This window comes from Carlito syrichta, unplaced genomic scaffold (genome assembly GCF_000164805.1).
Source record: "Carlito syrichta isolate Samal-C Ts95f unplaced genomic scaffold, Tarsius_syrichta-2.0.1 Scaffold311350, whole genome shotgun sequence".
NCBI lineage: Eukaryota > Metazoa > Chordata > Mammalia > Primates > Tarsiidae > Carlito > Carlito syrichta.
The window spans coordinates 215569-231675 of NW_007255446.1; the positions used below are offsets into that span (position 1 = coordinate 215569).

Sequence of the window (16107 nt, forward strand, 5' to 3'; positions counted from 1 at the left end):
GGGGAGAGACTTTGAGATCTGTAAATATTCTCTTCATCAAACTCTTACCTTGTTAGCACCTTTTGGGTTTTGGTGGAGTCAGTTATTACTATGATGGTGGCCAACTGGTGACTAATCCCCTTGTTCTTTCCCATTTATCAGTTGGCATTCTCCTGTAAGGTAGAGCTTGCTTCTCTCCACTTAGTTGTTCATTTATACCATTATATTGCTTGCATAGGTTTATTTTATTCAGTGAATTATATTACCATCAGTTTTTATTTTGATGCTCAAATTGTTCCATATTTGTTCATTGGAGCCCCTCCAGGGTGACTTCTGTGTCTTGTGATCAGGCCTTGATTGTTCCTTTGAGCACTTCCTTATGTTCTGGTATCCCCAACATGTTAAGAGTCTAAGATCCGGGCACTGGACATGCTCATTGTTTCTAGAGTATGCTGCTGCAGGCACTCTTAGCGGATGGAGCTAGGGAGAGTGTGTGTGTGTGTGTGTGTGTGTGTGTTTATATATATACACATACACACATGTATATGGTTTCAAGTGTATTTATTTATGCATCTCTCTGTATTGAAAACCTTGAATTCAAGCCTATATCTGCTTTCCCACCCAGCATCACAAGGACTATTCTGGTTTTCTACTCTTTTTTTTTTCTTTGAATTGAAGTCTCACTCTGTTGCCCAGGCTGGAGTGCAGTGGTACACTCACGGCCACCCTAGTGTCGACCTGCTGGGCTCAGGCGATCCTTCTGCCTCAGCTGGAACTACAGATGCATGCTACAGCGCCCGGCTAATTTTTGATTTATTGTAGAGTCGAGGTCTCGCCAATTGCCTGGGCTGGTCTTAAACCCGCGAGCTCAGGCAATCCACTTGCCTTGGCCTCCCAGAGTGCTGGGATTACAGGCTGAGCCACTGAGCCCTGCCTCCATTTTCATATTTGTAACTCATTTCTCCAAAAGTGAGAAGCCTGGTTTTAATCCTCCTCAGTGTGTTTACTTACTGTTTGATCAGCGTCCCTTTACCCTTCTGACCCTGTGTAGGGATTGACCACCCCGCACATTGGTTTTCCCTTTACCCCAATTTGCAAATGCCTTCTGTCCTTGGTCCCACTTAATGGCTTTTGAGCTGGATTGTCAAGGAACAAGCATGCAAGCTGGGATTTGTCATTCTTTTTTAAAACACTTTTATTAATAATTGTAGACTCACATATTGGTTTTAAGAAATATAGAACCACTTCTGCTTAACATAGCACTGGAAGTCCTAGCCAGAGCAATCAGGCAAGGAAAAGAAATAAAAGGTATCCAAATAGGAAAAGAGGAAGGTAAATCATCTCTCTTCACAGATGATATGATTTCTATACCTAGAAAACTCTAAAGATTCCACTGAGAATTCCTAGTACTGACAAACGACTTCAGTAAAATCTTGAGATACAAATTCGATTTTCAAAAATCAGTTGCCCACCTGCATGCAGCCTACCTATGGAGTTAATCCTCACTTGTACCCCACATCTCTATAATAAAAATGTTTTTAATCGGCTACATTTCTATACACAACAACAAACAGGCTGAAAACCAAATCATAAAATGCAATCTCATTTACAATAGACTCCAAAATACCTTGGAATACATTTAATCAAAGGGATGAAAAAGATCTCTACAATGAGAATCAACAAGAATTCAAAGGTGACACAGACAAATGGAAAAATATTCCATGCTCATGGATTGGAAGAATCAATATTGTGAAAATGTCCATCCTGCCTAAAGCAATCTACAGATTCAATGCAGTCCCTATTAAACTACCAGCATCATTTTCCACAGATCTAGAAAAGACAAGGCTTAAATTCATATAGAAGCAAAAAAGAGCCCAAATAGCCAAAGCAATCCGAAGCAAAAAGAACAAAGCCAGAGGCATCACACTGCCAGACTTCAAACCTTACTACAAGGCTACAGTAGCCAAAACAGCATGGTGCTGGTACAAAAATAGACCCACAGGCCAATGGAATAGAATAGGGAACCCAGAAGTAAAACCTCTAACCTACATCCAACTCATCTTTGACAGGGTTGACAAAAAAACAAATATTGGTAAGAGGGCACCCTATTCAACAAATGGTGCTGGGAAAAATGGCTAATCAGAAGAATGAAGCTTGACCTCTTTCTCTCATCTTATACAGAAATTAACTCAAGATGGATTCATGACTTAAACTTACAACTCCACACTATTAGAATCCTAGAAGAAAACCAATGGCACTCTCACCTGGATGTTGGTCTAGGCAATGAATCCATGACCAGGTCCTCAAAAGGAAATGAAGCAAAAACTAAAAGTGACAAGTGGGACTTTACCAAGTTAAAAAAGCTTCTGCATAGCAAAAGAAATCATCAATAGAGTAAATAGACAACCTATAGAAAAGGAGAAAATGATTGCAAACTATGCATCCATAAAAGGACTAATATCCAGAATCTATAAGAAATGCAAGCGGCCAGGTGCGGTGGCTCAGCCTGTAATCCCAGCACTTTGGGAGGCTGAAGCTAGAGGACTGCCTGAGCCTGGGAGTTCGAGCCCAGCCTGGGCAACTTGGTGAGACCTCATCTCTACGATAAATCAAAAAATTAGCCAGGCATGGTAGTGCACGCTTGTAGTTCAAGCTACTTGGAAGGCTGAGGCGGAAGGATCGCCGGACCCAGCAGGTCGAGGTTGCGATGGCTGTGAGCATACCACTGCAGTCCAGCCTGGGCGATAGAGTGAGACTCTGACTCAAAAAAAAAAAAAAAAAAGAATAGAAACCCCTTTACACTTTGCTGCATTTCCCATACTGGTAACACTGCAGGACTATAGCATAATATCTGTATTAGTCTGCTCAGGCTGCTATAGCAACCCCACCATCAACTGGAGTCTTAAAACAATAGAAATTTATGGTTCTGGACACTAGAAACCCGAGATGGACGTGCCAGCAGGTTGGTTCTTCTGAAACCTCTCTCCTTGGCTTGTAGGTGCTAACTTCTCTCTGTGATGCCACCTGGCCTCTCTACTATGCATATCTGTGTCCTTATTTCCTCTTATAAGGATACTAGTCAAATTGGATTAGGGGCCATCAATATGACCTCATTTTACCTTAGTTATCTCTTTAAAGACCCTATCTCCCAATACTGTCACATTTTGAGGGCCTGGGGGTTAGGACTGCAACATGTGAATTTGGGGTGGGCTAGGATACTAATTCAACCCATAACAAATATCACAACCCAGATACTGACATTGATACAGTTTATGGATTGTGTTTGGATTTCTCTAGTTTTACTTGCGCATCATTTGTGTGTGTGTATTGGGTTCTGCATGGTTTTATCATCTCTGTAGGTTCGTGTATCTGCCACCACAGATACTGAGTATTCCCAACATTATAAGGATCCCTTGTGCTGCTTTTTGGTAATCACACCAACCTCTTTCTTACCCACCCAAACCTTTTTGATAACAGCACCAATTTTCTTCCTACCCCCCACCCAACACAACGATTAACCCCAGACAGCCATTCATCTGTCCTCCATGTCTAAAATTTTGTCTTTTGAAAATATTATAACTGGAATTAAGCTGAAGGTGATGTTTGGGATTGGCTTTTGTACATACTGTGATTGGGTAGAGTATCACCCAAATACCGTGTGTACCAATAGTTCCTTTTTACTACTGAGTGATAATTCATGGTACTGCAGTGCGTCTGAATGCTCACCTTTTGAAGGACATGCAGGCTGATTCCAGTTTTTGGCTGTGATAAATAAAACCACTGTGAACACTCCTGCACAGGTTTCTGTATGAACTTACATTTTCGTTTCATGGGGGTAAATGCTCCAGAATGCAGTTAACCGAGTTGTATGGCCGTTGTGTGGCTGGTTTTATGAGAAGCTCGCAAACTGTTTTCCAGAGCTGTAACATCTGACATGCCCACTACCCATGCACACGTGATCTGGCTTCTCTGCGTCCTTGCCACAGCTGGGTGTTCACTCTCCCTCTGTAGCTGTTCTGTGTGTACTGGGATGGGATAGAGGGGGCCGCCGTTGGGTAACTACCCTGCCCCATATTGGCTGGGCTCCGTGAAGTTGCTCCCCTTCAGGACAGAACAGAACGCTCCTGGTCTGCTTCATCAGAATCCACGCCTTAGCTCAGGCTGCCATGACAAAAACCACAGGCTGAGTGGCTTATGCCACAGAATTGATTTCTCTCAGTTCCGGAGGTGGCAGTCGCTTTCTCCCTCCTTTTGCCAGAAGCATGAGGGGTTATTTCTCTGATCTTTTTTTTTTTTGAGTCGGAGTTTCATTCTGTGGTCCAGGCTGGAGTGCAGTGACACACTTATGGCCACCACAGCCTTGACCTGCTGTGCTCAGACAATCCTGCCTCAACCTCCCGAGTAACTGGAATCACAGGCACGTACCACCATGCCCAGCTGATTTTTTTGATTTATTGTAGAGATGAGGTCTTGCCAAGTTGCCCAGGCTGGTCTTGATCCCAAACCCCTGGGCTCAGGCAATCCTCTTGCTTCCATTCCCCAAAGTGCTGGAATGCCAGGCATGTGCCACGCAGCCCGGCCTTTCTCTGATCTTAACTGCAAGAACCTGATGGGGCTTTGGGAGGTTGGAGGCCCCTCCCAGTTGAACTCCAGGACTTTCCAACCCTCAGGCTAGTCCAGCCCAGCCCCTGCCTTCATCATGACCACCACATTTTCCTACCTGCTTCCAGCTGCAGCCGCTCCTGGGACATGGGGGCTCTATCTTCTGCCATCTCTCCAGTTTTCAGGGAGTGCCCTGTGACTTCCATTCTGATGAGTCTAAGAAGGGTAGTTGATATTCAGTGTATTCAGCTTTTCTCTTTCTGGGACAATGGGTGTGATAACCTCCAGTGTCAGAACTGAGACTGCAAGCAGTGTGTGTCTGATTGGAGTTTCTGCTTGGAAGTCATTGTCAGTGTCTAGAAACACGACTAGTTGTGCTGACCTTGCATCCTGCACGATCAGCACTCAACCTTGCTGAGTGCCCTCACTTGTTCTAGGAGTGATCTCATTGCCTTCTGTGTCTCAAACCCCTGCTCTGCCCCCAAGGTAAATCCCTACAGCCCCTCCTCTTTTCACATGGCTGATAAAAGTGTTTCTTTTCTGCTGTGGAAACTGCTACTCAAGCATAGGTTGCTGGTTTCCATGACGAGTGTGTGGTGGTTTGGTACGGCTGCCTTGCAAGGAGGGAGCTTCATGGGCTGACTTGAGATAAGAACCCTTAAGGCTCTGCACCTGCTTCTTGTGGAAATGACCCATCTAGGGCTTTCCTGGGTCCAGAGTACCTGTCTCCTTTCCCTTTTCAGCTTGTCTCTGTGGCATCTGTGTCAGAGAGTTATCAGTATCCATTTGTTTTCTTCCCCCACATTTTTATTATGAAAGACTTTAAATACAGAAAAGTTGAATATATAGTGATCACCCACATACTACAACCCTAATTCAACTGTTATCAACATTGCCATATGTGCTTCAGATCTGTTTATACCTGTTGGTATTTCTCATGAGTGTGTGTGTTTCAAACCATTTGAAAGTAAGTGACAGATATCCTGATATTCCACTCCTAATTATTTCAGCAGGCGTCTCCTAAAAATAAGCGTATCTTCTACCTAACCATGGCAGTGCTATTGCACTTAAGACACTTAATGGTAATTGCCAAATATTCAAGATTCAGTTCATATTCATATTCTCCAATTATTCAAAAATGTCTCATATAGTAAATTGTTGGAGCCAGTTGATGTTTACACATTATATGTAACTGTCAGTTCTGTTGTGTTGTATTTGACTATCAAATCACTGTGCTGGCATAAACCAACCACCCCACTATGCTCACAGAGCATGTGTATCAGGGACACACACAGGCACAGCTCGGATGTCCTGTCCCTGGTCTGAAAAGTTGGGCCTCAACTGTGAAGACTGGACAGCTGGGGAGGGACCTGAGCCAGGGCTGGAGGCACATGTGTGACTGCTGTTCTGAATGTGGGCCTCTCCCCATGGGACGGGCTCTTGGGAGGAGTGCTGTGAGAGGGCATGTCAGGGAGTGAGTATTCCTAGGGGACCAGATGGAGGTATCTGGCTTCTGATCCCTCAGGGATGTCTTTGGACAACACTCCTGACTGCAGTGTCCCTTCAGTCTTCTGATCTAGAAAACCTGTTTTTCCTCATGACATTGGCTTTCGGAAGAGAACTGGGTGGTTGTCTCATGAACCATCTCACATCTGGATCTGCCCAGCTGTTTCCTGAGAGTGTCAGTCAGTCTGGACCTGTGTCACGGGTTTGTCTTGTAAACTGGAAATTAGTAAACATGTATTTGACACAGATAGCCATTTGTTGTAACACTTGCTTGGGAGATAGCTACTAACGTCTCATGTCCGTTCTGCAGCGAAAGCCAGACGACTGCAAGTTAGAGATAAAGGTGACCGACAGGAACGTTGCGAGAGGCAGCTGGCCCCTGCACCTCTGATGCATGACGGTCAGGGCAAAAATCTCCTCTGGTGGCCTAGAGGTGTGTTTCCCAGGGAGCAGAGCAGAGCTCCTGTCCTCAGCCAAATGGCTTTTGGAGCCAGATCACCGTAGGGCACCTCTGCCCACTTGGTGCCAGCAGCCTCCACTGTGACAACCAAAGACTGAGGGACATTGCTAAATGTCCCCAGGGGAGCAAAGTCGAGAACGACTGGGGTGACCTGAGTAGAATTAAACACATTTTTTTTATCTGTATTTTAACCTTTTTTTTTTGCTTTAGAATCAGAAATACAAGAATGAATTGTCCCAGCTCAAGCACAGGGTCCTTCAGTTGGCAGAGGCGGCCTCTACACCCCAGGCCCGGGAAGAGGAGCATCACGTCTCGATTCAGCAGCTGACGCGGAGCCTGGAGGCGGCCAGGCAGCAAGGGGTGCAGCAGGTGAGCAACCTGGGCAGCTCCATGGGGTTCTGGGGGAGCTGGGAGTGGCATAGCAGGGAAGCCACAGAGGAGAGACCAGAATAAGTCCTGAGGCACGTGAAGGGAGACACCACCCAGCAGTGAACACCTCCAAATCAAGACCTGGAGGAAGGGTGGGCCTGAGCTGTGGGTGCAGATTCAAGCAGCAGATGGCTGTGCATGCTAATCCCAGTGGAGGACATCGGTGCAGCTTTCCCATGGGACAGTCTGGCAAAACATACACCAAGAGCCTCCAGAACGTTGGGTGCTTTGACTCTGTCATGCTGCCTGTGGGACCTTCCCCTGAGAGTGCAGGGGAGGATTCGGCTGGGGTATTTGATGGTTGTGTCATGTACAGTCAAAACAGCCCAGAACTGGAATCCACTTGAGTCATCATTCGGTCGTGGGGCCCCCACAGAAACCATGTTTTCAAATTGCATCAATGTCACGGAAACACTCAAGCTACACAAGGAAGAAAGCCCTGCTCGGGCACTGCCCGTGCTGCCTGGTCCCACCTTGTCACTAGAAACGTGTGCGTGTGGTAGGCGAAGGAGGCGTAACAGAATGGCGGGACTGGGTCTTGGCTGCTGGGTCAGAGGGGGGTTGCATTTCATGATTTTTTTTAATTTTCTGCAGTTTTCTGAAGTTTGTGTATTAATCACATATCAGACTGCCAAGCTATTTCTTATATTTGTGAAATTGATTTTTTTTTTTGAAAAACAGCGAGATCAGATCCAAAAACTTGAAGCTGAACTTGAATGCATGAACCAGGAGTGTCAGAGCCTGCGACTGTCACAGTCAGAACTGATGAAGACTGTCAGGGAGAGTCGAGATCAGGTGGGTGTGAGCTGGGGCTAGAGGCGCTGGGGCCAGTCCCAGCCATGAGCAGCATCATCAAAATGCTGACAGCATTGCCGGGCCTTGTCCAGCCTATGGGGTCTGTGGGGTTGGCCTGAGGTCACACGTACCTCAGGCACTTACTAAAGTCGCTCTTATCCCAGGTTTGGCTTGACATGGTACAGGCACGTGAAGGGCCACGACTCAGTTTACTCACTAGGGAAGGGGGACAATAGCCATGCCTCTGGATGAGCCCTCTCCAGCAAGGAGGAGCTGCAGGATAGCGGTGGTGGTGTCTGAAGGGGGTGGCGTCAGCACCAAGGCAGGGGTTGCAGCCTGGGGGGTAGTATGGGGCAGACATATGGGCACTCGGCACTCTGGGGCCTGCACATGCCTCTGGGCGTCATGTGTGCTGCTTCTGTGGGTGAAAAGGCTTGGGTGATGCAAACCCAGGGATGCTGGGCTTCTGTGGAGCGCAGCCTGGGACAGACAGGTATGAGCAGGCCCAGCCCACCAGAGCCTCATAAGTGGGGAATGCAGGGTCCTCCCAGGGGAGGAGAGTAGGTGTGTGGTGGCCAAGGTGCCCCAACAGCCCATGTGGGTGTACTTGGAAGGCTGGGGCTACGGGAGAAAGGAGGAGCTGTGAGAGAGGTCCCCTCTGCACAGTGTAAAAGGGTCTCTAGCTGTGCCCGTTTCCCCAGCCTTGCCTCTGGCCCCTGACCTCATTAGCGTGAGAGGCGCTTCCCAGACATTTTGAGACTGCAGAGGACTCAGCCTGGGTCTGAGACCCCCAGGTCCTTCTGATGGGTTCTTGTGCCTCCTGTGGGCTCTTGGCCTCGCTGCTGCTGGCAGCAGTTTCCCAGAGGCACCTGCATACCCAGGGATTTCCTCTATTTTTAAGTCTGTAAGAAACCTTGAAAAATGGCTCGGGTGGTTTGAGTCCTCTGAGGCTGAGGAGGAAGGTCCAGCTGGAAACGCCAGCACTTGCTTAGCATCTGCGGAGGGGCGGTTCTGTCCAGGCTGGCAGAAGGCGCCTGCACCCCCTGGGACCTGCACCTGATGCCACTTGTCACAGTCTAGAGAGCCCCCTACATAGTCCATCCTGCAGCTGTGTGGGCTGGCACCCCATTCTCTGGGAACTTAGAGAAAGACCCCTGGAGGCACACTGCAGCAGGTCTACATAAGGGAAGCTGGAGGCTTACAGGACCGTTAAGGGCACTCTTTGGAAAAGGCAGAGGTGGGTCTGAGTTTAGACCCTGTGGGACGGAAGCCAATGTGGTTGCTGCCAGTGTGTGGTCTATAGGAAAGAGGCCACGGAGGCCACAGAGCAGGTGGATGGGCCAGGTGCCAACTGGGGAACCCTGAGGGCAGGGTGCCAGATGAGCCAAGTGCTGCCATGTCATAGGCCTCAGGGACCCTGTCCTGGTTCTGTGTGGCAGCATCACAAGCCACCTCAGAATGCAGTGGCTGGAGCACGCTTTTATCCTCCCCTTCCAGATCCAGGGCTGGCTGGGCTCAGCTATTTCTTATACTTGTGAAGTTGATTTCTTAGAAAATAGGATGATCGGATCCAGGTCCCTTCTCAGAGGGCCTTACACAGGCTGCAGGCAGAGGACTGGGGCGTCTGGATGCCTGTGGGCCAACATTCAAGAAGGCTCCCTCCTGTGGCGCTGCCAACTAGAGCCCCTGTGCAGCCTCTTTGTGGCACTGAGGGCTCATGGTCCAGTGCAGGGGCCCCAGAGGCAGACACGCTGCAGGGCCTCTCACAGCCTTGCCTGGGAGTCCCACAGTGCTCACTTGCCCATTCTGCTGGTCCGTCCTGGACTCAAGGAGGGTCCAGGGCTCACCTCCCCACTGGGGAGGCCCTGGGCCCACTCAGAGCAGGGGAACCGATGCCCCATCTGAGGGGCACATGGCCTCCCCCAGCACCTAGGACACAGAGGTCCTCGTTTCACATGCTCTTCTGGGCCGTCCTTCCCTTTCCATGGGTCAGTTGAGCCAGGTCTGCAGCTCTGGCCCAACCTTCAAGTCTCACTTTATAAGGGACGGCAATGAGAAGGACTGGGAGGCTGCGTTCAGTAGATGGTGGACCACTCAGTCAGAGACCCCACTCGGCCAGACCCCCGTGGAGGGGCCTGGTCAGCAGAGTCAGCCCCAGGATGGCCACAGGGGTGGCGTGGCCTGACCTGAGGAAGCGTGAGCGCCAGGGCCTGGGGGGTCTGCACCAAGGCAGGCACCTCCCTGGTAGTAGGTACCCTCGACACCTGGGAGTCAGATGGGCCTGGGAGGGTGGCGGCCAGAGTGAACCCCTGAAACGAGGATGTCTTTCTTGGGAGGCTATTGGTGGAGATGTTTAGGGCTGTTCTTCCCTCTCTGTCTCTAATGATGGGCCACCCTCCAGGGCCTGGAAGCTGAGGTGTGCGGGTGTCTCCCCAGGGTGGCCCTACCTAAACAGGAAGTGTCGAGAGATGGTGCTTGGTGGCCAAGTCAGCACACAGTGGCTACTGAAGGGAAGCCGGGCTGGGCTGCTGCCTGGTCTAGGCCTGTGCTCTGGTCCTTACAGGTTGCCATGCCTGGCGGTAGCCAGTGTTTCTTTTCCCTTGACCATGTGGTCACATCAGACCCACCCTTGACGGACTGTGGCTCCCGCTTCTGTCTATGGGGTCTCAGGAGAGTCAGGACTGACGTGACCTGTCCTCTTAGGGTGCCAAGGAAGTCCAGTGTGTTCTAGACTGAACCTCCAAAGTCAGACTGGCCCAAATGGTGTATAGATCTCACCTCTGATTGCTTTATGAGGGGCTGGCCAAGTTATGTGAGGTTCAGTAACAATGACTTGTCGTGACTGCAGGAGGTTCTGTGCCATCCTGTGTGGTCAGGAACCAGGGCCATAGTTAACCCCACACCTGCCGCTCCTCACTATTCTCTGTGTGTCTGCCTATGCCCCGCCACCCCACGGTGCTGTCTCAGCAATGTAAGCTCTACCTACAGGAGAACTGCCATGTGTGGCCTTCAGGCATGGTTGTTCAGACTCGGAAGAGTGCTGAAAGGGGGCGGGATGCAGCAGAGCCTGACCTGGGGGGAGGATAACGACTCCAGCGTTGTGTGGAAGCCCAGCTGGATGAGTGTGGCCTCCTGGGGACTCAGGGGCACTGCACTCGGGGACCACAAAGAAGGGAGCCTGCCTCTCCTGCCCTGCAGTTATGGCTGTCCCAAGTGTGGAGAACACCCTATCAGCGCCTTCATCCTGCCTGCCATGTTGCTGTCCCATGCAGCTGCAGGATGCCCACCAGAGGCTGAGGCTGGCACAAGCCCAGCATGCCGAAGAAAGCCAGCGGCTGGTGCCCTGGGAGCGTGTGGCCGAACTGCAGCGCCTGCTCCATCTCCAGGGAGAGCAGGCAATGAGGCGCCTGGATGCACAGCGGGTAAGTGAGGACATGGCTACATCTGGGCTGTGGCCCTCAGGTACTCAGAAGCTGCCCAGATGTGAAGCCTAGGACCACCTCCAGCTACTCCAGCCGCTAGTGCAGAGGCTGCGGGACCTGACCTCGGAGGCCACGGGGCTACAGTGGGTGGGAAGATGAGCTGCTCCGAGGCCAGGCATTGGGGGCCACAGGCCTGAAAGGGAATGGGGCTGGTGGGGCCACACCCTGCTCAGGGGAAAGCTCCTACCCACAACTGCATGGAAAACGCAGAGGCGGGTCTGAGGTTAGACCTGGTGGGAGAGAAGCCAGTTCATTTACTTCTGAAATTCACTTCTGAAGTTCCCAGTGTAGTTCACAGTTCATGGGGGGAGGTCAGGCGCCTGCGGCAGGTGACACCTTCATGAGGAAGGGGTTGGAGTGGGGCTTAAAAAACAGGTAAACTAGCTGGGCTCGGTGGCTCAGCCTATAATCCCGTGCCTTGGGAGGCTGAGGTGAGTGGATCGCCTGAGCCCGTGGGTTCGAGACCCGCCTGGGCAACTTGGCGAGATCTCATCTCTACATCAAAAAAATCAGCTGGGCGTGGTAGCGCATGCCTGTAGTTCCAGCTACTTGGAAGGCTGTGGCGGAAGGATCGCCGGAGCCCAACAGGTCGAGGCTGCGGTGACCGGGAGCAGCCACTGCACTCCAGTCTGGGCGACAGAGTGAGACTCCAACTCAAAAAAACCCCAAAAAACAGGTAAACCCTGATGTTGATAAAGCATAGATCCTAAGGAAGGATACCCTTCCAACACGATGCACCCATGCTACCGTAAGTAAACAATGGCACACTGTGGACAAAAGCATCTCATCGGAATCCCTTTAGAAATACACACTGACACGTCTAGGGAAACTCACTTTGGAGTCACTTATGATTAAAACCTTGGGACTAGCTCTCCTGAGGACAAATCAGTCTGCAGACTTTCCCTGAACTGCAGAGAGAAGTGGTTGTGTTCTGTGCTGTGTGTGGTGCTAGGACATGGTTTAACTACTGCTCGGTACAGAGGAAGGTTGTTTGCAGCTACACTTAGATGTGCATGTTAGCTACTCTCCATTTTATTTTTATTTTCATTTATTTATTTATTTATTGAGTTGATGTCTCACTCTGTCACCCAGGCTGGAATGCTATGGCACACTCACAGCCACCCGTGTCGCCCTGCTGGGCTCAGGCGATCCTTCTGCCTCAGCCTTCCAAGTAGCCAGAACTACAGTTGTGCGCTACTATGCCTGGCTAATTTTTTCTTTTATTGTAGAGACGAGGTCTTGCCAAGTTGCCAGGCTGGTCTCAAACCCTCGGGCTCAGGCAGTCCACTCGCCTTGGCCTCCCAAAGTGCTGAGATTACAGGCTTAGCCACTGAGCCCAGCCTATTTTTTTTTTTTTGAGTCAGAGTCTCATTCAGGCTGGAGTGCAGTGGCATGCCCACAACCACTGCAGCCTTGACCTGCAGGACTCAGGCGATCCTTCCGCTTCAGCCTTCCAAGTAGCTGGAACTACAGGCATGTGCCACCACACCCGGCTAATTTTTTGATTTATCATAGAGACAAGGTCTCACCAAGTTGCCCAGGCTGGTTTCGAACCCCTAGACTCAGGCAGTGCTCTCGCCTTGGTCTCCCAAAGTACTGGGATTACAGGATTGAGCCACTGCACCCAGCCTTACTCTCCATTTTAAAGTAAACAGACCGCAAGGCAATGCTTTATAAAATGTAAAGTATTATTTGTAACCTTCCTTCATGACAGGAGGAGCACGAGAAGCAGCTGGAAGCCACAGTGACACGACTGGGAGAGGCAGAGACAGCCCTGCAGAGTGCAGAGACACTACTACAGGAGACCATGGATGAGCTGAAGGCACAGGTGAGTCGTGGCAACTGTTCCTATGAGTCATACAGCTGGGACGGGGAGAGGCTGTCTTGCGCAGAGCTTGAGAACCCAGGCTTATCTGGAACCACTGAATCTGGGACTGTTGTGAGAACATATATGTTTCCAGAAAATGAACACTTACAAGTAATCAGTAAATGACTGTACCAAAGTCATACCCTATACACTGTGGTTGTGCATTGCATTTATTTTCCTTTGGGAATGGTTTTCAGACGTTTTGGGGTGTTCATTTCCTCTCAGAATATCGTTCACTGGTTCTCCTGCATTCAGATGTCACTGAGCCTTCCTTCTGGACCTGACTTCTGGGGGTGGAGACACTTCCACTGAGCATGGGCAAGCTTGGGTCTCGACAAGCCTCAGGAGAGAGAATGGAGGTGCAGGGAGTTGGGGGAGGGGCGGCACCTGAGCCCACTCTGAAGAGCTGATGTTGGTGAGCAGCATGGGAAGGCCCAGCCATGTCCCTAGCAGAAGCGAGGTGGCATTTCAGGAGGCTCGCTGGGTGTGAGGTGTACATATCTCCATGTACTGGGGACTCTAAGGAGGGAGAGCATTCCAGGCAGAGCGAGAGCACAGGCTGGCGTCTTTGGATAGCCATTGAAGAGACCGTCATGACTGGGGTGGACGGGTAGGGGTACAGTGGACAGGGCCTATCATGGTGTCCTCCAGGCCGAGGTCAGGAGTTTGGGTTTTATCTTAATTGCAGATAGAAGTCAGTGAAAGATTTTAGGTAAGAGCATGATACAATTTGTGTTTTGAAAGATATCACACTGGGAAATAAGTCATTTGTGCTGCTTTAAGGAACAAAGACAAAGAAGGCCCCAGAGTGCCTCTGAGCTATAAGAGCTGACAGGCTAACCAAACGTGGGGCAGCACGCCCAGGGTAGTGACCGCAGGCCCTGCCGGCAGGACGGACCCAGCAGGAGAGGTCAATCCACCTGCCCTGTTCAGTTCTAGAAGAAAGTACGAGACGTGAGAATCTGGAGAAATGCTTATATTCCATAGTCTCCAGTGTGGTTTGTGGATCTGGGATCCCAAGCTGATCCCAAACCAGAGGAGACATTTGTGGAGGGTGGCCAGGCCCAACCTGGCCTGTGTAGGTGCCCTTCCCCGTCCTCCTCCCAGTGCCTCCAGCTTCTTCTCAGCTGCGCCTTTGCTGCTTGTTTCCCTGGAGGACCTGAATGAAGCACCCAGAGAACTTGCATGTGCCCCAAAAATACTAGCTGCCAGCCTGTGTCCTGGACACTCCCTCCAGGGGTTCCCTACTGCCCACCTGCTCCTCTTCAGAGAAATGTCCAGGAAAGAGCTGCCCTCCCTGCCCCTGATAAGCTCCGTCTACCACCTTGGGGTCAGGACTGACTCTTCTACCCCGGGCCACTCTAACCCATACCCACCTTCAGAATGGACGAAGGCCCCAGCCACTTCTCTCCATTCCATCTTCTGCCTGCCAGCTGTTCTCCTCATCTCCCTCCATCTCTCCTCAGCACAGGGTGATGGCAGTCCTTGTAAAACACAGCTAAGTCCTGTCCCTGCTCTGCTTAGAACCATCTAGTTTTCTCATATCCCTGAGTAAAAGACAGAATGTTTACAATGGCCTCCCAGGTCTTGCCTGATTTAGTCTCCTCCCTTTGGCGTCTGTCTCCCCATCTATGTCCTTCACCCATGGTGGCCTCCTGGATGCTCCTCAGGCACCCTGTGTGCCAGTCACAGGGCCTTTGCGCTTGCTGTCCTCTCTGCCTGGAATGTTCGTGCCCAGGCAGTGTCACGGCTTACTCCCTCACTGGATTCCGATCTCTGTTCACCCCAACCAGAATGGGACTTTAAAAAAAAACTGGGCTTTCTTGGTACTTGCACATGTTTTCCATCCACCTCCTTCTATGAGAATATGTGCTCCAGGAGAGCAAGGGCATTGCCAGAGCCGCGTGTACAGGGGGTAGGGCTCAATAGCTCCTCACTGAAGGACTCAGTGTGGGTTTATGCAGCCTGGTGCTGGGGCCCCCGTGCCTAGAGTGGCCTAGTGTTGCCATCACTGAAGTCTGTGTGGCCTGGCTGCAGTGTATGTTGTGACCAGCTCATGCCCTAGCTACAAGGGCAGACACAGGGTGTCCTGGATGATGTCATGACTAGTAGAAGACACCAAGATGAACCGGGTATTTTTTGTACTTTTGACAATTTTGTTGTTTTACGTTGCACTGAATTAGGGCATTTTGGGGGACTGCTGACTTTGATCTTAAGTCTTTATTTCATGGCAAAAACGATTCTCAAAGAGCTGCCTTAAGTTTTCTCCACCACAGTTTGGCAGATTCTCAACTTCCTGCCTCATGCCAGGGTACAAAACTGTCAATATATGCCAGTATTTGTGTGAGACCTGTATGGCTTAAGCAAACATGGAAGGACAAGGAAGAGGAGACTGGTCTGTTGTATTTCTGCCCCATTCCCAACCAAGTGTGGCTTCCTCCTCTAGCTTGAAAGGAACACAAAGTCTGACCTGCTGCTCAAGGAGCTGTACGTGGAGAACGCGCACCTGGTGAAGGCGCTTCAGGTTACTGAGGAGAAGCAGCGAGGGGCTGAGAAAAAAGGCCGTGTCTTGGAAGAAAAAGTTCGAGCTCTCAACAAACTTATCGGTAAGATTGCTCCTGCAGCCCTCTCTGTGTAAAGGTGCTTTTCCTGGAACTCGTTCTAAAGAATATCTTTCAGAATTAAGCCACTGTGATGTCATGATTTTCCATGGCTCGTCTACCGCGCCTCCTGGGACATATGAGGATTGTAATTCTCTGTTCACCTAAAACACTGAATGTACGTCTACTATGTGCCAGATGTGGGGGAAATGCAGGCCACAAAAGACTACATTTCTACTAGCAATACTAAGTAATTTCCTTCTGTAAAATCGCCAGTTTGCTACTCATTGGTGACACATTCTCGGGCTCTGAATTAGGAACAAAGTGAGTGGTTCAATACAGCACCCTCAGTGCTATGACCTTGGCTGTACAGATTAAAATGGAAAA

At 50.2% G+C, this 16107-nt stretch overlaps 1 protein-coding gene across 1 annotated transcript in view; it reads left to right on the forward strand.

The window, feature by feature from the left end:
* NINL (ninein like) overlaps positions 1-15758 on the forward strand; it is a 79872-nt gene extending 64114 nt beyond the window's left edge. The window contains exons 18-22 of the mRNA XM_008068612.1: positions 6758-6916; positions 7658-7771; positions 11044-11193; positions 12968-13081; positions 15567-15758. Coding sequence (XP_008066803.1) covers positions 6758-6916; positions 7658-7771; positions 11044-11193; positions 12968-13081; positions 15567-15758 — 729 coding nt within the window. The remainder of the gene's footprint in view (positions 1-6757; positions 6917-7657; positions 7772-11043; positions 11194-12967; positions 13082-15566) is intronic.
* The last annotated feature ends 349 nt before the right edge of the window (positions 15759-16107 follow it).